Genomic DNA, 23,147 nt, shown 5'->3' with positions numbered 1-23,147 from the left:
ATTTTGGTTCTGCTGTGGGCCCGGCAGCTCTTGCTTTCGCCACAGCTGTATGTCCCGCCTTAAACCACAATACTGCAATGTGATTGGTCCGAACCGTTTTTTGGTTCAGGCCCAAACGACTGAGACAGGAAAGAGAAGGGCAAGGGTTTTTTACCCAATAAAAGCCGTGGCCTGTGTTTGTATTCAGCTAATTTGTGTAGAACCACCTTTTGGTTGTATTTACAGCTCCGAGTTCTTAACATCGCTGCACATTGGAAAGTAAAACTTTTGCCCTTTGTTCTTTATCGAACAAGCTGTGATCCAAAGTAGTATACAACTGCCCTCTTTTAGGTTTGTGTAGAAAATGTCTCCATATCTAACTTACTTTCCACTTCATGAACTACTTGAACACTTTGTGTGCATCACATACAATCCCAATAAAACAGACTGAAATTTGAGATTTTTAACAAAAGGAGCATTCTTTTGTTTGCATGGGACACACTTTTAGGTGGAAAAAAAGTTGATGACCTGGATCCCGATCTTTGCCTGAAGCAAAAAACCAGAAGCTGTTCAAGGAATCCTGATGAGTCGACTTGTATCTGATTGATTGAATTAAGACCTCGAGGCATGTCTGGGTGGGAAACCACAAGTGCCAAGCTCTGATGAGAAAATAAGTCATCGGCAAGATGTTTAGATAAGCTTATTTATATAAAATCACAAATAAATACGTAAGACAAAAGGACAGAAAAGGTATCTATGTTTATTTGAATATGTCAACAGTTTAAGATAATTCAGTGTGAAAATTATTAATTAAACTCTGTGTAAAGACACGCAGGCTAATATTGTGTGCTCTCTGGAAGTGTGACGGGTAACAATAACCTTTTCATAGAGAGAAAAAATAAAAATCACCAAAACGTTAACTACTAAAGGCAACCCAGGCTGTTTCTCAAAGCTTTATTCTTCATTCAATTGAAAAAAAGAAGAGTTTTTGTTTGTTTGTTTTAACTTGTGTTGCGCTTGAACCTTGTTTGTTGTAAATAATACAATTTGAAAAGTACTTTGTGGTTTTAAATAGTTTTCTCTGATAAGCAGGTGTTCACGTTTAGGTCCGGAGGCCATAGGTTGCATAGGCCACCTGCAATTGGTCAAACCACTACTCATACAAAAAAAAAAAAAAAAAAAAAACCTGCTAAAAACTCTTTTAAACTTTGTCGAAAAAGTAAGAAATTTATGTTTGGTAAATGTTTCTTTTGGTTCCTGACAGTAAAGCTGGCTCTCCTTCTAGATTACCCTGATTATGTTAACAGTTCCAGAAACATAACCTGCGACGTTATATTTTCAGTCTTCTGCAGCCAGAACCTGGTCCGAATTAACCTGACAACAGCCAGCTGCATGTCACTCCGCCTTGCTCCACTCACATACATCTGGGACACCGCCATAGGAATTGCCTTTTTTGAAGGCTGGGCCTTATCAAAAATCCTTGCATATGATTGGATAAGCCACTTGTCTGTCATCTTTATTGACGTGCTATTTCAACCACTCACACCGAAGCTAACCCGTGACGCTGATGATAGCGACGCAGGAAAATAATAATAATAATAATGTGTTTACGGCTCTAGTGGCACGCGTTTTATTGACAGTGAGCTGACAGGAAGAGGGGGGAAGACAGGCGGCAAAGCGCCGCGGGTCGGAGTCGATCCCGGGCCGACCGCGTTGAGGACTAAAGGCCTCCTAACATGGTTAGCGCTAACCGCTAACCGCTCCGGGGCGCGTCCGCGTCTGCAGCGGACGCGCCCCGGAAAACAAAACTTGCCAAATCCGGTCGGGTGAAGGGCGAAAACATGGTTTCCACCAACAAAAGCCTTCAGAGCCGTTCTCTGATGTTCTTTTAATGAAACAATATTAGGTAGATTGGACAACACGGAAGAAATAGCAGCGTCAATGCTAACGCTTGCTTCCTCAACGAGCCGCCATTGCTATCAAAACAGTCTCACGTCACGGTCGCGTCTCCACTACGTCACATCTATGAAATGCCAGCCCTGCGTCCTGATTGGCCAGACCATAAAATTGGTTGGAGAAATCACTTGCTACCAGCGGTGTCCCAGATGTATGTGAGTGGAGCTAGGCGGAGCAACATACAGCTGGCTTTTGTCAGGTTAGGTCCGAATAGCAAAAAATAAAAATAAAGCTGGTTTTCTTTTTATATCCAAAGTTGTTATGGTCATTGGGCTAAATTTATGTAGTGATCTTTTAAATTCTTGATTCACCTAATTGCAGAACCTGATTGAAAGATACACAGATCGGCCTTGCCCTGGAGCTCATTAATGTGTGACAGTAAGAAACTGGAATTGAACCGTCAACTTTCCAATTGGAAGACATCTACTTTGTTACCAGAGGCCAATTTAATGCCATATAGATTAAGTGATCAATTAAAAAAAATATTTTTTGAGGACTCTGGTCCCAAGATTACAACTTCTGTCTTCTGTCAGAATTTAAAAGCAGGAAATTTAAGGTCATCAGGTTTTTATGTCATCAAGACATGCATGAAATTTTACAGCAGAAAAAATAATCAACCAAACACAAATGCCCACAAAATGTTAGGGGTATTTTCTTGAGTTTCTGTTTTGCTTTTTTGTTTTACAAGCATTAGTGCTTCTTTATATGTATCTTTTGCATTCATGTTCTTATGAATTGATTTAATGCTTTTTTTTACCTTTTATGCCCCTGGTTTTATGTGTGGTTATACCTTGGGATTTTCATATTTATGATTTTTTATTTATTTTTTATTTTTTTTTACAAGTGTGATTATCGCCTCGGAAATTGCTTCACAAGTACATCTGACATTGACATCTTAGTGACTCAAAAAACAGACCTTGCGAGGTATTACTCACGGAAAATCTAGCGTGATGAAACGCGTTTAGTAGCAGAAGTTGGAAAAACATCCATACCATCAAGCTCCGGCAGCACGGTATCAGCACAAGAGAAGCGATTGCTTTTCCTGAAACCGCTCCAAGTTTCTATAAGCTTCTGAAGTATGTAAGGACGTTTAACTGGAAGCACACACCTTCATTAAATGTTTTTTTAAAACCCTTCTCATGTCCAGAAGTACGCTCCCACACACTGAGTCTCATCATCCCAAGCCTTCAAGTCTCCCCAGATCATCTAATCCTCATTTCTCCCATCCCTTCCTTCAATAAACATTTAATCTAATATGTTTGTGGCATTGTCCTTGCTAGTGGACAAAGTCATTTAAAGAGGCACATAAGGATGAAATCTGTTGTTTTTTTTTTTCTTCCTTCAGCTGACCAACCAAAATACTGCAGTGCAAAGCTTTTTTAAACCAGAGGGGATGCTGCCACTTTCAAACACTCACCTACATATTCGAGGCTTAAAATAACTTTATTCAATCGGATGTCATTTAATCCCACATATTTCTTGGCTATGAATGTTGCATTTTTGCCGAGGCTATAAATATCTGTATGCTTGTTTTATATTTAAAAAAAAACAACCATTTAACTTGATGCTCAAAACTGCAAACTGACATGCGAAACGGCAGCAGGAAGAAAACGACGCTGTGATTTTGGGCCTCAGTTGAATTCGTCTGGATCTGTTTCTGCTGCTGTCTGCCAGCGAGGACCCCTGCATGCCTTAAAATACTCACTGCAATCACAAAGTGTAAATTCTTCTTTCTTTTTTTAAACCTGATGTAATACTTTTAATTAAAAAGACAAATGCCTTTTGACGAATCATGACACTGAATTTTGTCAACGGTTTACCTTTTCCTATGAAGTATTTGGGGGGGGGGGGTCAAAAAGTGCAGCTAATCTTTAAACAACTTAAGACGTTTGCATTTGATTAATTGAACCACATGTAATTATTTTGAATGCATGAACTGATATTTTCCTCTCTCTGTTCAATATGAAAAACTTCAACAGCAGCTAAATTTGAAAGGCTTTATATTAAGATACTTCAAATGCTTTGACATTAGAACATTGTTTCATTTACAGAGGAAGAAAAATCTCAGAATTTTCTGAATGGCAAAAACAAAGCAAAACATGCACATCTCAATTATTTAGTTCATAATCCACCTCCAGATAATTAACACTTCATCTATTAGTTGGACCTAAAATTATTCCTACCCCATGTTTGTTCCGATTGAAACAAATTTTTCCCGTTAGGACTGACAAGGCTTGAGCCCTGACTCGAATCTGACAGAGAGTCTGCGGTGGGAGCTAAAGATTAGGGTAATGGCAAGGAGGCCATTCCAACCTGAAGATGAACTGTTTAAGGTGACATGTGCAAAAATCCACTTTTTTTAGCCCTTTAATAATTTTATTGTGTGTTTGGAATCTCCAGGAATGCAGAAAAGTTCACTTTAGTCTGTCCAGGTACTGTGTAGATATTTTTAGATGACTTTAGATGACCAAGTTTTTGCTTCGTATTTTTTAAGCTGTTCAGTTTTCTGTTAATTTGTTTTTTTAGCAATTACATCACAGTATTTGCTGCAAAACAAGGTCATGGAGCTCAAACTAACCAATTTTGCAAAATCAACCTTTTTTGTGATTTTCGCCACAATTTTGCATCAAAATGTTGGTTTGTTGTTGAGAAATGTTCGATATGCTGCATTACATTTGTCCTCGGTAGTTGGAACATCCGACTCCCAAGTGGTAAACTGGAACGGCCCATAAAGTTGGAATTACGAGATGAAGAGTCAGTGCAAAAAGACCATACCTGAGTTCCACATTCATGACTGGAACGCTCTGCAAAATATTCTTAAACTGGATATACTGATCTCAATTTCATCCTTTAAAACAATTATATCATCCTTGTTCACGGACACTTGCAATTGCTTCTCTACATAGTCATTTTTGGGTTTTCTGTTGTGTTTTAAATTGTATTTTATGCATGTATTACTAATGTATTGTATTGATTTTTAGCCCTACTTCCTTTTTCCTAAGTGGTTACTCCACTTGTCAGGCCACCATTGTAAATAACAACTGGTTCTTAATGACTTGCCTGTAGAAATAAAGGTATAAATAATGATGGTTGCTAACCTGGCCAGCCAGATTGATAACGTGTAGCACTCTCCGTTCTGCACATTATCAATCCCATCGAATCTGTTTGGGGAAAGGCGGGGCATTCAGCAGAACTTTCTGAGATGATTGGACGAAGGGACACCTAGTGCCCGCCTACCAAAGGTTGGGTTTAGCCAATCACGGTACCAAATGAAAATGTAAGCAGCAGGCGCCATAGACTTAATATAAGAATGGACCCCGCATTGGCTGTCGCGACGCAGGTATTACGGCCGCCATCTTGGGGCGGTCGACCTGCTACCCTAACCTGCTGATTCAAGCTGAACACACTAATGATACCTCAGCACTGTGCGGAGTATTTTTGTTTAAATCGACGGACTGTTGACGTCAGGGCTCGAGGGATAACTTTTCACAAGTAAGATTAAAAGATATAGTTTATATTAGAATGTTATTTTTCAAATATTAGTGAGATACAGGCCTACACGTCCAAGTTTTTGTGACTTAGTCTCTCCAAAATTGCATCTACTCCGTGAAGGCATCAGAGCTTTAGACATTGTTGAATAATATATATATTAGGGCTGGGCAAGTTAACGCGTTAATTTCGCGTTAACTCATTAGACTATTAACGGCGATATTTTCTTTAACGCGCGTTAACGCATGTTGCTCACATACTTTTATTTTGTGAAGGTCTGTTGCTGCGGTGTAGGGGTTTGAATCAGAACAGTAGGTGGCGATAATGCGCCAATAACCTCGCTGTCAGCCAAACCTCGGATTCAAAGAGGAAGAAAGGTGCTGGCCGGAAAAAAACAAAGCCGACATGCGGAAGGCGGTGTTTCCCGCAGGAATTTGCTTAGGCGAGGCGGTGAGTTGGCGAACAGAACAAGATTTGTGCGGAGCGGAGCGGAGTCTGCTTAGACGCCGTTGGTGAAGTCGCTTCTCGTTTCAAAGTATCCATGTGTTTTTGCCTGTTTTTCCCTGCCATTCACTATATGCACGCGAGAAAGCAACAACAAAAAACCGCGTGTCAACGTCAAATAAACGCAACCAACGCAAGCATATCGAGTTAGCAAGCATTTCAGTTTAAAGTTCTTCCAGCATCGAATATGACAGAAACAAGTTAGTTGTAACCACTGCCAAGTTAAACTTTGGTATTGAACATAAAATGGTAATGCTGCTCCCTGCTGTTACCTCAGAAATTGCCTGTTTTTGGTAGATTTTTTCCCCATAAAGAGAATTCCCTGTCAGTGGCAATAAGCTTTAATTTATTATTATTGCTATTTTTTGTTTTACATGTTTAAGTTGAGCTTTACACTAAATATGTGTTACTCATAAGTGCTACAAATGTTACAACACTTTTGTTCATATGGCAGCAGAACATTAAAATAAAAGTGCTCTTTACACTACTTTTGAATTCATTCTTGGAGTTTGCAATGATTAAATATTTTAATCATTGCCCAGCCCTAATATATATATATATATATATATATATATATATATATATATATATATATATATATATTATTCGCTAATGTCTAACAAAGCTCTGATGCCTTCACAGAGCAGCTGCAATACATATCTATACATCTAGATAGATAGATAGATAGATAGATAGATAGATAGATATTTTTTTATGGCCTGGCTCTTGGACCATAACAAAACAAAGGGAAGCCCCGCATGGGATAACTTAAAATGGGATTTATTTAACAAAAATCATAACTGGTTGGAGAGGAGAGGGAAAGAGAGAAGTAGGCGGCAGAGAGAGAGAAAGAACGAGCTGAGCTCCTCCGAGCTGGTCTGATCTGAGCTGCTCACAGCTAGGGTTGATCATCTGGTGCTTGGGCTGGAGCGGAGGTTTGGCTTGCGCTGTCTGGTGAGGAAGCTTGCTGACATCAGTCTGGCAAGCTGCCCCCACTTCCAATCAGCACCAATTAGAAGCTCTACACAGGGACTCCGAGGAAAGGCCTTGGGCCATAAGAATACATATTCCCACAGTCAAAAAACATGATTGTTAGGTTGATTGGCTTCTCTAAATTGTCCTTAGGTGTGAGTGTGTGTGTGTGTGTGAATGGTTGTTTGTCTTTGTGTTGCCCCGTGACAGACTGGCGACCTGTCCAGGCAAGGCAAGGCAAGGCAAATTTATTTATATAGCACAATTCAGCACAGAGACAATGCAAAGTGCTTTACATGATTAAAATATAGGAAAATAAAACATAATAAAAGCAAGTAGGAATAAAATGTAGAAACAAAAAAGAACATTATAAACAGTAAAACAGTTTAACTACAACAGTCAAAGGCAATGCTAAACAAATGTGTTTTTAATCTTGATTTAAAGGAACTCAGGCTTTCAGCACTTGTACAGTTTTCTGGAAGTTTGTTCCAGATAAGTGGAGCAACAAACTAAATGCTGCTTCTCCGTGTTTAGTTCTGGTTCTAGGTATGCAGAGTAGGCTGGAGCCAGAAGACCTTAGTGGTCTGGATGATTGATACACTGATAACAAGTCTGTGATGTATTTAGGTGGTAAGCCATTCAGGGATTTATAAACTAACAGAAGTATTTTAAAGTCTATTCTCAGATATACAGGGAGCCAGTGTAAGGACTTTAGAAACTGGGGTGATGTGCTCTACTTTCTTAGTCTTAGTGAGGACGCGGGCAGCAGCGTTCTGGATCAGCTGCAGCTGTCTGATCCACTTTTTAGGCAGACCTGTGAAAACACCATTGCAGTAATCAATTCCACTAAAAATAAACGAATTAATTAGTTTTTCCAGATCCTTTTGAGACATTAGTCCTTTAATCCTGGAAATGTTCTTCAGGTGATAGAAAGCCGACCTTGTAACTGTCTGTAGATGCTTTTGGAGGTTCAGGTCTGAGTCCATCACTACTACCAGATTTCGGGCCTGATTAGTGGTTTTTAGCTGAAGCGACTGAAGCTGTGTGCTAACCTTTGATCTCTCCTCTATTGGTCCAAAGATTATTACTTCAGTTATGTTTTTATTCAATTGAAGAAAATATTGGCACATCCATGCATTGATTTCTTCTAGGCATTTACTCAGTGCTGGTTCATAGTCACCTGGTGATATATATATGTATATCACCAGGTGACTATATGTATATATATGTGTGTGTGTGTGTGTTTTGCAGCCTACATTAATTTTGTCAGAATATTCAATTACTATTCACCACACTAAGAACATTTAAATGCACTGGACCATTTGTTATAATAGCTATAGCTTTAAAGTTTTTAGAAAAAATTAGTTCAATAATCAGCGAGTATAGTTGACTAAAATTGATTCTGCACCTGGTTAACACATAACACTGAGCGGAGTTGTCGACCGCCCCAAGATGGCGCCCCTAAATCTCGTCAGCGCCTATAGGCGAGAGCGGTCGATGTGGGGTCTACTCTTTATATGTCTATGGCAGGCGCCATGAGAAACCACAAGTTACGCTGGTCAAAGCACTTCTTGTTGTTTTTTGTCTAAAGAAGAAATCCTGGATTCTGACAAAAGCTATGTGATAGCAGCAGCTACGTGTGCGTCCTCGTGCGCTGGCTTGTTTATTTTGGTTCTGCTGTGGGCCCGGCGGCTCTTGCTTTCACCACAGCTGTATGTCCCGCCTTAAACCACAATACCGCAATGTGATTGGCCCGAACCGTTTTTGGTTTGGGCCCAAACGATTGAGACGGGAAAGACACAGGCAAGGTTTTTTTTACCCAATAAAAGCCGTGGCCTGTGTTTGTATTCAGCTAATTTGTGTAGAACCACCTTTTGGTCGCATTTACAGCTCCGAGTTCTTAACATCGCTGCACATTGGAAAGTAAAACCTTTGCCCATTGTTCTTTATCTAACAAGCTGTGATCCAAAGTAGTATACAACTGCCCTCTTTTAGGTTTGTGTAGAAAATGTCTCCATATCTTACTTTGCACTTTATGAACTACCTTGTGTGCGTCACATACAATCCCAATAAAACAGACTGAAATTTGAGATTAACAAAAGGAGTATTCTTTTGTTTGCATTGGACACAGCTTCCAGGGAAGAGCAGCCCTGAAGCGATCTTCTGCGGAATGTGAAAGTGTGTAAAGGCTTGCAAAGAACAAAAGAAGCTTTTATAACACACCTTTATGGGCTTATGAACTATTTATTTGTAGAAAAGAAAAACAAGAAAAGAAAAAAAAAAAAAAAAACGTCTTCGCCTGCAACTAGTTGCTAAACATTCATAGTCTGTGACAGAAGCAGATTCAAAGGGAGGTTTATTAAACGCCCCGCCAAGCAGGGTATTTATTTGCATTTACTATGAAAACATACAAGGTCACACGAGATTAACTGAAGCATGGAAATTTTGGCCATTTGCCGTTTCACTACACAAATGCACTCCCGTTGTCAGGCTCACTTCTGTTTCTTTGTGAAGGTGCTGCGAAAAGAAGAGGATCGTCAGTTTTCTGTCGACACGTCAGATTCACAGAGGAACCGTTTATTCGAAATTCAGTTAATCGTCTGCATACGATGAGAGCCAGGGTCTTAGCCGGTGTTTGTACTGCGTGTTTTACAAAACACATGAGCAGCTGGCAGTTTCTATAAATTAAAAAAAAGGGAAAAAATATATAGAATTCAACAAAAAAAAAAAAAAAAAAAAAAAGTGATTTAAAGAAATAAAAATATTGGTTCCTTACTTGGACCTTTAAAGACTGGCGCCATACTGGTCAGCTAAACTGATTTCTAAAAAGTTGCCAATGTGCACAAGTCACTTGGCTCATAGGTTGACCAACTGGAATTTGACAATGAGTCAAGCCATTAAACCCGATGCAACTTGACTGTGCAGTTCATAGAGAGAGAGGCCCATTTCTATTCATACACTTGTTAAAACTTTTTGTTTCCTTGTTAAACCCCAAGATAAAAAAGTCTCAGATCTACTAAGCATCGGAGCAAAAACTAGACAAAGCAAATGTGATGTAGAAGCATCCAAAAAAAACTCCAAGCGGTCCCGTTTGAACCGGTTTTGCGCCCAGATTGGTCTCCATAGTTTAGATGAGCTGCGTGTCTTTCTATGTAAAGACTTACTGATTACCACAGAACTTGATGGTCTTCTATGTATTGATAACATTCCTCTTTGTTTTTCTTAGCATCAACTTTTGGTAAAAACTAGAGTGCGTCTCCCAACGAACTTGCAAAAAAAAAAACGACAAACTGATCTGACAGTGAAAGCTGTAATAATCCAAAACATTTGAATAATGTAATAAAACGGTCCTAAAAAGTAGGCCAGATTTCTCGGAAGCTCCACCTTCGTGTCTACGCACTGCGGGAAGGTGAGCTGGCGGGCTGGAAGAGGTGATGTGGAAGCCTTCTCCGTCGCACAAGGAAAGCGAAACTAAACTTATGCTGAAGAATGCCCGGAGTCGAATTACGTTATGAAACCATTTCCTGTGGGGCAGCTGAGCCGATGACGGAGCTGGAAATACACGTCGGGCAGCGAGAACACCTTTCTGTGGAACATGGAGGACGTCTCTACAGATTTAAGATCCGACCCAGATTCTATTTTCAGGAAAGTCAGCATTTTTTCCTCCTAGCTGAAACTTAATTTTTACTTTACTATTGTGTTGACCATTCAAAAAAAAAAAAAAAAAAACACAGTTGTCCTCCACCTCTCATTAATTAGGACAGGAACACAGACTTCTTACTGAAAAGATGCTGGGCATTGCTTAGATGGAGTTTTGCCTACGCTTATTCACAACCCATGAGCCAAGATTGTTCCCAGGAGATCTATAAACCACCGAAGCACAAAGTGGATCACAACCGTTTTAATAAAAAAAAAACGCTCCCACCCCGTCCGCTCCCCAAACCCCCCCCGCCCTCAGTCCAGCCGTAGCGCGCGCAAGCTTTTTGAGTTTCTTTCCGGCGAGGTCCACGGTGGCAGATAGTTTCTGTGGAGGGATTTTGAACCGAGGACCGAGCGTCCCTCCTCCAGGTATCCGCTGTTTAAAGTTTGAGTCATTTAGAGGCTCGCTTGGAGGAAGGAGCGCGCCTCCTCTCACTCCTGAGCTATGCTCCTCAGAACGTACTTGACTGTGTAGGCGAACGCAGCGAAGCCCACGATCACAAACAGGTTGGCTAAGGCGCCGCCTAACAGTCCATGGTTGCGATTGGCCTGCTGCAGGCCGGGGGCGGCGTTGGCGCCCCCCACAGGGACCGGTCCTCCGTTGAGGACTGGGAGGCCGTAATGAGCTTGCTGAGGGTCTCCATCAGGCACCACGTCTGGTAAGGGGAGGGGCTGCGTGCGGGCGCTCAACTCTTCTTGGACCTTCTGTTTTTGCTTGATCTCCTGTAGAAGAAAGAGGAGAAACGGAATAGATGGAGGGAAAAAAAAAAAAAAAAAAAAAAAAAAAAAAGGTTTTTGTTTTCTATGCGGTGTTTCCTAATACAGGGTGCTTGCTCTTTTTCCAAATTACAATTCCAGACTTTTTTAAAACTGATATTTTTTTTCCCCAAGACCTTAACTTTATGTACTTGTATACTTGTGTGCCTACTGCCTACTTCATTGGCTGAGATTGTACAAACTGTTTATTAGAAATGTTAATTTTTATAGGCTAGTATTCAATGAACAAATGCATTATTCACAGTAAATTATGCTTTTACTGATGAAAACGTTTCAAAACATGAAAATCACAAGTACATGAACTTCACATCAAACAAGTGTTTGATTCCATTAGGCTAATACAGTACGTGGCCAGTTAGTAAAATTATAGTTTTATAGCCTACCTTCCTATTTCTCATTTCACAATGCCTTTGAGCATACTGTAAAATTCTACCATACATTTTTTTCCCCCCATACTTTATTAAGACTTTCACACAAAATTCAAGACTTATCAAGGTCTGGAAAACAGTGTTTCAAAATTCCATACTTAATAAGACTTTCAAGACTTGTGCAAGCACCCTGTAATAAAAGTGAAAAGAGGGATTCAGTAGGAAAGTCTGCCGGTTCTTACTTCCACTACGTCAGGGAACAGCTCGCAGAACACTTTGTCTTTGAGGTTAAAGGCCAGGCTTTGGGCTGAGAGCTGTCTTTTCTAGAAAGAATAAATAAAAAAAAAAAAAAAAAGACACATTAAAAGAAACAAAACATCAAATATCTGCTTCAGGCATGTCGATCCACTTTTTAAAATTTTTTTCTTTATGCTTCCACCCACGGTGTAGTCCGACGTCTCGATGCTGCCGAGTGTGGGTCCTTTCTCCACCATGAAGCTGAGCAAACCCGTAAGGATTGTGCTGACGGACCACGCGGGGTTCCACGTGTCTGGATGGAAGTCTGTGATGGACAAACACAACCTGTGCAAAAGCAAAAAGCCTCGTTAACAGCCATCCAGACTGATCTTTACCAGTTAATAGAAAACTTTTGTTTGGCTTTTTTTTTGTTTTTTTTTTGTACCTTGTGTTACACTTGAACCTTCCGTTTGGCGTTATCATATAAATACTTGGAGGCTTAAAAGGAAACTCCCGAGGGAATATGAGTTTTCCGTGATAATACCCTCCTAAAAAATAAAAAAAAGACAAAAAGAAAGCGAAAGAGCATAAGAACACAGATGTTGTGAAAACTACTCAACCAAAAAAACTAAAAAAAGTATGAGTCAGGCAGAGCTACGGTAACGTCACCCGATAAACCTGATTACTAGCAGAGGTTACGGGGGAGTGCGTTACCTTCATATGGAGTTTTCTCCGGCCCTCTGACTACGTAGTGCCTGCCGGGAAAAAGAATTAGGTTTTTGTTAATAAAAGGCCGCCCAGATTTCTAAAGAGGGGAAAACAACCACATGATATTTGTTTTGTTAAGAATGAAACTTCAATTTTGAGAACTGAAGCAAAAACCGAGAAGAAAACCGTTTTCTTGACATAAACGTCATACATGTACGGTGAAGAAAGAAACGCTTTCAGCAGCCTGTAGCAAAAAAGGCGAAGCAAAAGTAGTTTTCCATTTACAGCTAAAACACGACGACATTTAAGATTACAATATCGCATTAGACTGATAAAAAATAAATAAATAAAAAATACAATCTTAAAAGGTGTTTTTAAAAAAAAAAAAAAAAAGTCTTTTTAATCTGACCATCCTCCTCAGGACGCATATTATCGGATGACTGTATATTGCCTTTTGGAGCATATTTTTAATATTTATTATTTTTACTGTTTTCAACCATCTTGTTTGTCTATTTTCACTTGTCTGTGTTTTATTTGTCCATTTTCATTTTACAGTGATTTTCTGTTGTATGTGTACAGCACTTTGTTGACCTTCGTTCTTGTAAAGTGCTTTCTAAATAAATATGGTATAGCTATTCGAATTTAATGAGATATGTCTGTATAGGCAATAAAATGAAAAAAAAAAAACTACAAAAAACACGGTTTAGGTAGCAAAATACCTGCTTTTTATTTTGCCATGTGCAACTTACTTAGAAAGTGAAGCAGTGTGTTAATTATAGGCATGTGCACACTAGCTCAGGGTTAAGCATTCAAATAATTATTTTTATTTTTTTAAACGTGGAGTTCAACTGCCACGTTTCTGCGAGGTATTGACTAGAAACGTTTCCGTGGCTGGTCACGCCATTATTTAGCTAAAAGTTAATTTTAATTATGATGTCGTTTACTGCTTTAAGTTGTCTGTAACACAGGATGCCATCCCACATTGAACTCCTTCATGCGGTTAAAAAAAAAAAAAAAAAAAAAAAAAAAAAAAAAAAAAAAAAAAAAAAGGAAGATCTGGCAGCGTTTTTCCCCTGGCTGTGCGGCCTCTGTTTTTCGGAGGGCAGGGCGGCGCTGGATTAAATATTTGCTGGAGAGTGAGAGCTGCCATCCTCAGCTCTGTGGGTGTTTCAAAAGAAGCAGCAGCTATTTAAGGTGGTTTTACAAGTGGATGCACGTTTTCCCGGCGTCGCCTGTGATTCCGGGTCGGATGATGCGTTCAGTCGGCCGTGTGTCACAAGAGTCGGCGCGTTTGGGGGTGTGATGCGACTGATAGACAGACAGAGGCAGGAACGGGGGCGGACAGGCAGGGGGGGGGGGGGGGGGGGGGGTTGAAGGGCTTCCTCCGACGTAATGACAGGGGAAACGCTGAGCTGGCATCCGAAAGCAAAACTTGATTTGAAGTGATTGCAGCCTTTAACGCCCGCCGGACCGTAAAGCTGGCGCTACACAAGTGAGGAAAGGTTAACGAGGACGGACGGCGCTATACGTGTAAAAGTTTTTACGGAGGGGAACAGCCAGTAAAACCTCATCAGTAGCCGTTTCCCGACATTTGCAGTATGGCCCCGCTCATCTTTCTATAACCTTAATGTTCCATGGAAGACAGATTGTTGACATACCCCTGTGACGCCTGGTGGAAAACTAATAAAATCGGTACATGGCGGCGGGTCCATGTGGGGCAATTGTTCTCGTGCCAGAACAAAAATCAGGGCCGTCAGGGAGCCGATTCTGTTGTTTGACCCTATATAGCCGACTGATACAGGGATATACATACTGATTAATAATTGATGAGCGTGACAACAAGTAATGTTTACATTTTTAATGTTTTTGCCCCTCAAATGCCAACAGGTAACAAGAGTACTGAAAAAATATATTCATTTCAATGAGAAAACTATAAAATGTCCTTATCTCTTCCTCTTACTTTCGTTCCCCTTTATTACCTTAAAAAAAATCCTTATGTCTTAAATATCAGGATAAAGCAGAATAACTGTATGACCCCCAGTGGTAACAAGTAAACACCCTATTAAAGCTGACATACCGGCGTAATCATGTTTACTATAACCTCATCGGTGAGCTTATATTTAAAGAAATATTCTCCCTGAACCGTTCAAACTGCTGCTTGTTTGACGTTTATCCTGACAGGGAACCAGGAGGGTGTGGATGATGGCAGCCGCACGTGTCTGAATTACAATGTAGTGCTGGAAGGTAACATCCTCTTTCCAACTAAAAAGGTTAAAGGAAAGAATTTAAAAAGAGTTATGGGTCAGTGATCACAGGAATGAAAAAAAAACAAAAAAAAAAAAAAAACAACAAAACGCTCTCCTCACCTTGAAAAAAATTAAAATACCTGAAGACAGGTGAAGACAGGAATGTGTTTTTCCAAAAGGACAGGAAACAATGTGTGTGTTTAGTGCTGAGTCAACATTCTGAGTTAGAGAGCAAACTGTAGCCATCTAGACGAGAGATTAGCAACCTGCAGCTTTAGGGCCGAGTGGCCCTCCGCAGTGACCCTCGGCTACTTCAACCAGAAATGACAGAAATAAAAATGTGAAATAAAAATAAAATACAATAAAAAGACTGGGGTGATGGCATCGGTGGCAGGTCAGAGGAGTTTGGACTTTGGGTGTTTTGGCCAGAGTCTGAAGCCGACGAGCACAAATCTCCGTTTTGAAAAATCGATCATCTTTTCTTAGACAGCCAGAGCGAGGCTGCCGTCGCTCCAGCCGCCCCGGCTTTGGCGACTGGCCGAGGCGAAGCTAACGCTAGCAGAGAAGCGCCCGGAGACGGCAGGCGGTGCCTCTGTGACCACACGGCTGGATTGCTGTCAGGCCTTTTATTCTGCTGCTTGACATCTTTTAACTAAGAAACAGGTTTGAGCACATTCCACCGGTTTAGCGTGCCGATCTATTTCACCGTTTTAAGATTCTTTTATTTGCTTTGAAGCCTTTAAATCCCTGAGCGTCCACAGCTCCCACGTGCCGCCGCTGCCTCCTCTTAGGTCAGCGGACCTTTTTGCGCAGGCGTGAGCTCAGAGGGGACCGGGGTCTTCTCGGCGGGCATCCTTCACGGACACCTTTATATATCGGTGGAAAAAAAATTTCAAAAACAAAAAAAATTTTCTCTCTGAATTTTTATACTTAGTAAGGTGTTGTCTCTTCTTTCATGATTTTCCTGGTTTTCCTTATTTTATTGATATTTGAATCTTCCTACCAATTGCCAATGCAAGCCAAATCTGAAATTTGCATAAAGAAATAAATAACAGTATCTTTGCACGCGTGAAACATGGAGCACATGTCCCGATGAAGTACGCCCAGCTCCAGACACTAAGGTTAAAAACTAGAGAGGAAATTAACTCAAATATGCCCACGGGAACGTCTAGATTGAGTGGGCAACTTCTAAATCTGTTAGCGAGCCCAGCACCACTGATTCACCAGCCGGTCTCTGGGAACCAGACGGCAGCTTTAACGGATCCGTATGTTGACTTGGTGCCAGCCGGACTAGACTGACTTTTATTGTGTTAATCCCCGCTTCTCTGATGTCTACTAGCTGTATAAACCTTCGACGAAACTTTGATTAATGATCTGCCGGTTAAACGAGGTTATTCCTTCCCTCGATTTCATGCGACCAGGATTTTTACATCTCAGTTTATATACGCTGCAGTCTTGTGCCAACAGCTCCTTAAATTACATTCACAGGTTCATTTAAAGAGGAATGTTAATGTGGTCAAAGTCTAAAAAAAAAAAAAAAAAAAAACAGTAAGGGCTTTATGTACTTAGAACAACATAATTTACTTCTGAGGAAATGTAATAAAAAAAGCCATTTATATTTAACTAACCTGCATTGTTTACCCAGCTCCTACATTTCATCTAAAGATATCAAGGCTGTTTTTTTCCCCCGTCAGTAGTTCCAATGCTGGTTCAGTGTCAGCGATTACCTTTTCTGTTCGACTTAACCATGAATGAGTGAGTTTAAAGCCCAGAAAAACTTAAATCCTGATACTGTCCCAGCATGACCCAGCCTGCAGGACCAGAGCGCCACCATCACCTAATGGAAGTAGGCTGGCCTCAGCTGTGCCAGGGACGACGGTCGAGTCGTGGGTCAGAGCCGCGTGCACGACCGCCGTTCTGCTGATCTCAACCACATTTACGTGCAAATCTTTTTAGAAACGTGTCCGCGTCTCCTGAATGAAAATGGTTACATAAAGCATGCCGCGCTCCCCTTTGTGGATTTTTGCTTTGTTTGTTTTTTTGGAACCTTTTAAATAATTTAAAAAATGCATTAATGAACCACTGACTCCAAATAGACACCCTGAAATTAGCCAAAGAAAAATTCAAGTCGTAGCAAAGTTTTGTTTTTGTTTTTTTTATCGTCTCTCACAAACCGGCTCTTCCACATGCCACCCTAAAAAGCCATAAGAGGCCAGAGGATTTCTAAAAAAGGAAGCTAAAACTGAAGCAGTGGAGATAAATACGGAGCACATTAAAGTAACACAAAAAGGAGGAATAGTTATGGCGAACAAACTAACAATCAGTATATTATCGCAGTCAGTTTGCATTAAATATGTAAAAATACTCTCTGGCTTTAGAGTGAAACATCCAGCAAAAAGAAAAGTTTTGAGTTTCTAAATATTTGACCTAGTTTAACTAGCCTCGTGAGACCATCCTGATCTCGCGAGCTTTCAAGGTTTCACTCGCAGATCAGTCTGGATACTCTCCGTTAAAGAAAATTTGTAGCCGTTCACCAAACGAACGTCCAATCAGCGTTGGCTTTGAGGCGGGTTGAGGTGTGACGCAACGGGAAGCGCGACAGTTCAGTCTAAAGAACATGGCGGCTTCAGCCGATGAAACTAGCGTTAGCGTGGCTATCGAGCAAGTTTTATCGGAATTACAGAGTATTTCTCTGCTGAGCTAACGAGCCTTTACCTGCAGCAGCAAGAGTAGCTTGGCTTGTGGTTGTGTTTTCGTCGTCGCTCTGTTACGAGCGACGACAAATCTGATTGGTTCATTTGGCCCGTCTATCACCAACATAGGCCAATCAGCTAACCAGTATTTTCGCCCCTTCCCAAAATTACTTCAACGGAAGGTTTCCAGATGGATATGCGGAGCAAATCTATCTGGCGGAGTCAGGTAATGGTTTAACAGCTTCAGGAGCGTATTTGTCGAGTTAAAAAAAAAAAACACACGCTTATGTTCTTACCCTGCTGAATGAAAAAAAAAAAAAAAGAAATACTCATGAGGAGTAGAAAGTGTTGCTTTGGCGGTGGACTGTGGCTCCAGACGAGCCACGCAAACCTTACCATTCTAAGATGTTGGAGGGGAGAGGCTCTGCACAGATGTAAGGCACTGGGTCTTTCTTTATCCTGAGGTAATCCTGCTTAAGTCTCTGAGTGGCTGTCGTTGGAGCTCTCTTAGTCCCGGTGTTGTTCATCTGAGTTCAAGAGAAAAAAAAAAAAGATTAATTAAACACTGATATCTTGCTCTCCTTTATAAAACGTTAAATAGTATAAATTGCCAGGAAATGGGTCTGGAGCTTTCATTTGGGAACGCAACAAACTGATTTTTTTTTTCTTCTCTCTCAGATAAAAACGGCAGGAACAATATCAAATTACTGAAATTAAATAAAACTATAAGTAAAAGACTATATGTAGAACACGCCTTAAATTGGTAAAGGCCTTCAATGTGTTCTAATAACCAATAGACAGAAAAGCAGACCGATGTGACCCTGTCCATGCTTAAATTACACAGACCAGATAAATAAGAAGAACCACTGACTGGCATCTCTTGTCTGCCGTTTTTCCAAATAATTTCACGAGGGAACATTTGTCTCAACTGCATCCCTGAAGGAACTGCATGGGCAGATGGTTCTGAGTCCAGCACAGAGATTAGATGTTGCATAACGCCATGCAGGTAGTCAAGCTGTTTAATCTGGGGAGGAGAGGAGGTTCCCCTTAGACCGGGCCACCCGAGTGGACGACGTCCCGACACTAAAAACACACGCCGACGTCCCGAGCATTGCAAAGTGCGACGCCCGACGGTGAACGTGGATTTAGCCGTGTGTATGGTAGAGGCATGGAGTTTCAGCGCTTCTTAGAAACTTACCGTTCACACCAAATACATCCAGGTTTGACAGATCTGAGAAGACATAATTATCAGTAGAACCTTTTTTTTTATATCACTTTTAACTCATACTTTTACTTAAGCATAGCATTGCGGTTGCATTTTGTTTCTGTGGTACATTTCGCACAAACCAGATGAGCCTTTTTAACTTGTTTATTGTCGACAACCTCCCTTGCGTGGTTCGGTTACCGGTATCCAGGCGTACCAAGGTCCATAGTAATGGTTTCAATCAAAACAGCTACAATCTCCCAGCACACTGTTCCTAAGGTTTAAAGTCCTGTTTTTTTTTTTAATGGGCTGACAGACAAAGTGAAGGTCTACTTACAATAAAGACAAAAGTCAGCTGGTCACAAATCAGGCTTGTAGTGTGGGAACTAAAAAGGGGTTTTAAATTTAGTCTCCAAGCTACAGGCAGCACATCTGCTAAGAGGCTGACAGCGGAGCGGCTGCTTGAGCAGACAGCCTGACCAGTTAACAAATTGATATACTCCTGGTTAGGGGTGAGCATTCATCGTCATCAGGAAAAATGTCTTAACATGCTAAAAATTTGAATTCATCACGACCACAGCAACATTTCTATTAATGATCCTCGAAGCCCAAAAAGCAAACTATTGTCAGGATTGTTATTTTTACCATTTTATCCACTGCTGCTTCCCTGACAGCGTCAGTAAGTGTAAAAATATGACTAAATGCAGTTACTGTGTGCCGTTTAGTGATAGAAATCACACTTATTTATGTAACTGATGTCATGAAGAAGCTTCAGGGTTTTTTTTTTTTTTGGTTTGTTTTTATAGAGCAGCAGGTGTGTTTGTGGGGCAATGGTTGCTGTGACCTGCAGTCACAGCCTTACGGTTACTCAAAGAAGACTGCAAAGAAGTTGCAAACAGTGTTTTGTCGTCACTTTTATTGTTCTAAAAAATAAATCAATAATGCCACAAAACATCAAGAGGCATTTTAAGTCCATATCGTTCACCCCGGACTCCCAGTGTTACTTTAATAAGAGCAGAACAGATAAACAGACAATTACTAAAAGATTTTTTGTGTTTACTTAATTTTGTTTTGATCCATCAAAATCAAAAGAAACAAAAATATTATATACACAACACTAAAACAACGTTTATGTGTATTTTATATAATTTTAGCAGCAATAAGAATAATTGTTGCTTTTCAGTTTTCAACTAAATGAACTGGTGACGGCCGCTTGTTTGAAGGATTTCATATAGGGGGAGAATCTTATACCAGGCCATGTCTACTCATCCATAACAGTCACCCGGCTGCAGAGACAATAATCGTCAGCATAACAAGATACCGATTTTTGCTTTCAGATTTACTTAGACTTTAAGAAAGGCAAAGGTGACAGATGTGCTTTTCATGGTAATTCCTTATAGTGAAAACAGTGGTTTTATGGTTTCTACACAAACATAACATGGCATGCTTGCTGCTTAAATAAACACTGATTATTGCAAGTTAGAATAGTACATTTAATATTAGTTTTTTTCCACAAAATTCAAAAAGTGCTCGACTGTGCAGATTCCACCATTTTTTGCCGTTCTACTCTTTACAGAGCAAAACAAGTATAGACCAATGTGAACTGATTAAATAACTTAAGCAGGCCAAACACTCCAGGAGTCACTGGAACCCAGTAAATATGGATACTGGTAACTGGTCCATTCCTATTTTAGGGACAAAAACTGAAAATAAATAACGTATGCCAATCTAAATCATTATATAATAATAATAATAATAATAATAATAATAATAATAATAATAATAATAATAATAATAATAATGAACACATACCCATGCAGACTGTGGATATCTGAAAAGGCTAGACCAAAGACATGCCATTCGGATATTTTAGGGCTGCACAATATCAAAACATTTGACTGCAATATCGCTGCTGAAGATGGAAATCAAGCTCATTTCAACAACATGAAATGTTTAGCTAAATGTTATATTATTTGCATGGAGGCGATCCTTTACAATTGCTTCATTGTATACATAGGAGGGCAATTTGAAATGTTATGCATCTCTATTTGTAAGAGTTTTTGATATTTTGACCTTAGTTTTTTGTAAACCTAGATTTTGAGAGCTTGGATTATAAAGGTTAGTGCAGATTACTGACTTTAGATAGCAGGATCGTTTTGACAGTCAACACGATCATATGGACTACCATTACTAAAACAGCAATTATAACTATTATAACTAGATAAAATGGACTTCCATAACCCCAAAGCAAATCTGAAAGTATTGTTACATCATCGGCCCATCACATGACTACACTGGGAATATACTTCCCAACCTCTCGTATATACATTAGCCACTTAGTGAAAACGAGAGCTGTGCCCTTCTACCCACTGACCTACAGTCATGTGGCCGAGCACAAGCAGAGCAATGAGCCAGACGTGGACAGCACCAGCGTTTAAAGTGTGACAAGATCGTTTCCCGATACACAGGAGCGTCTTAACGCAACTTCTTCAGCTAGTGCTAATCCGCTAGTCGTGTTAAAAACACCGGCAGTGCGATAAGTTAGCCAGATCAGGGCGGTGCGGCTGTTTAATCGCGACCTAAAAAAAAAAAACAAATATCCTATTTAAAAGCTACAAAAATACACCCAAACGTGGTTGACCGCTTATGAAGCCACACTATATGCGTCTTGTTCCAGCTGGCAAACTTCTCCGGGACCAGCTTGCAGCTAGCCGCAGCTACGGCCGTTGAAAAGCGGTTAGCTAACGCAGGCCGATGCTACCTAGCATTAGCAACAGCTGTCATTAACAGCCCCGATACAGACGAGCCGCCTCACACACTCCCCTCGTTTTCGTTTCGTTACAGTCGGCGTGTAATGTCGACGTACCTCTTTAGAGACTCCAGGGAGAATTATCTGTTCGTGTCTGGGAACGAAATTAAGATTGCCGCGTCTGTTGTCGAGCCTCAACACCGAGAAGACGACGACACCACCGTAGCTCCAGCTAGCTAACGCCACCAGCAGCAGGAACGGTTGCACTTCCGTTTTACTTCTTCATGGACGGCTTGTCGAAAAGCTCCGAATCGTCACCGGTCCCTTTTAAAGGCCCATTATCACACAAAATATGGTTAAGAAATATCACCAAAACTACATTTATTCCAGTAAATTACCACTAAGAAATTGCAACGTGTCTGGTTTTTCTATCAGTTTACCTAATCAAAACAAAAACAAATGAGGTCGAACCGGTATGACAGTTCTTAGTACTCTGTTGACCTTGTTTAAACACAAAATAGACCGAATAAAAACATTCACACGAAACCTTGAAATTTCCGTGTTTATTTTATTTCACTTCCACCATACAATGCAACATGGGCTCGAGTCCATAAAAAGGTTATTTATTTATTTTAACCAACATCAGAAAGTTTAGTGCACTCATCACAGAGAGTATGAATATCCCAGCAGAACCACTTCTGCAAAGTTCCCCGAAGCTTTATTTTATTCCCGCGAGAATAAAATATTTTATTTTTATTTATTTTATTATTACCGCGACAGTTCATCTTGCAGGCAATGTAGACACAAACAAAGAAGATGAGGAAATAATGGTTGAACTCTGTTATCATGGCTGGGATGAAGGGAAGATCTAAAACTTATAAAAATAAAAAGTTCACCGTCTGAATGCTCAGTTTTGATGATTTTTTTCCCCCTTCAAAATAAAGGTCACTTTATTTCCATCTTATTTCAGCTGATCTAACATTTAATACAATAAATATAAACCACTGCCATGGTATATCTAACATTTATTTGTCAGAACACCTAACACCAGTTTAATAGGACAATCTAAGCTATAGGAACACACATCTCAATAAATTACAACATTTAACGGGAAAGTACATTTATTTCAGCACTTAAGATCAAAAATCTAATTGGTGTGTTATAAAAAAATTATTAAATATAGAGTAATATATAGTATAAGTTTATTTCATCGCATTTTTGCCCCAAAATTCCTTTTTGGCGACAAAAGATCAATGGTAAAGAGGGTAGATAATCAGAGTGCTGTATCCAAACAAGGAATGTTGAGTGGAAGGAAAAAGTGTGGTTAAAAATAATAGGAGACTTGTACAGAAAAGTCTATTCAAGAGTTTGTGGGAGACAGACAAGGCGTGGACTGCATCTGCAATCAGCGCTTCAAGGGCCACGGCACACAGACATTTCCAGGATGTGGACTGCAACTGTCACGTTCCTTGTGTTAAAGCCATTACTAAACCAGAGATAGCATCCAAAGCCTTTTGTGAGAGAGGGTAAAGATAATTTGGACATTGTTCAGTGGTTACAGCCCTC

The 23,147-nt window shown here is 40.2% G+C and overlaps 1 protein-coding gene across 2 annotated transcripts; it reads right to left on the bottom strand.

Annotated features, from left to right (window-relative positions):
• Nucleotides 1-9,128: 9,128 nt before the first annotated feature.
• ube2j2 (ubiquitin-conjugating enzyme E2, J2 (UBC6 homolog, yeast)) lies at nt 9,129-21,897 on the bottom strand. Of its 2 annotated transcripts, XM_036151831.1 has the most exons (8): nt 21,699-21,897; nt 18,827-18,859; nt 18,025-18,155; nt 12,696-12,736; nt 12,427-12,529; nt 12,188-12,326; nt 11,987-12,067; nt 9,129-11,322 (listed from the first exon to the last, which is right to left on the bottom strand). In XM_036151831.1, the coding sequence occupies exons 3-8, from the start codon at nt 18,153-18,155 to the stop codon at nt 11,032-11,034; spliced, it is 786 nt and encodes a 261-aa protein (XP_036007724.1). In that variant the 5' UTR covers nt 18,827-18,859; nt 21,699-21,897; the 3' UTR covers nt 9,129-11,031. The 2 variants fall into 2 exon arrangements, with proteins under 2 accessions (XP_036007724.1, XP_012726002.1); XM_012870548.3 differs by lacking the exon at nt 18,827-18,859 and having other exon boundaries at nt 21,699-21,890.
• Between the last annotated feature and the right edge of the window lie 1,250 nt (nt 21,898-23,147).

The sequence above is a fragment of the Fundulus heteroclitus genome, chromosome 20 (assembly GCF_011125445.2).
Source record: "Fundulus heteroclitus isolate FHET01 chromosome 20, MU-UCD_Fhet_4.1, whole genome shotgun sequence".
NCBI lineage: Eukaryota > Metazoa > Chordata > Actinopteri > Cyprinodontiformes > Fundulidae > Fundulus > Fundulus heteroclitus.
This window is presented reverse-complemented; position numbering and strand designations above follow the sequence as displayed.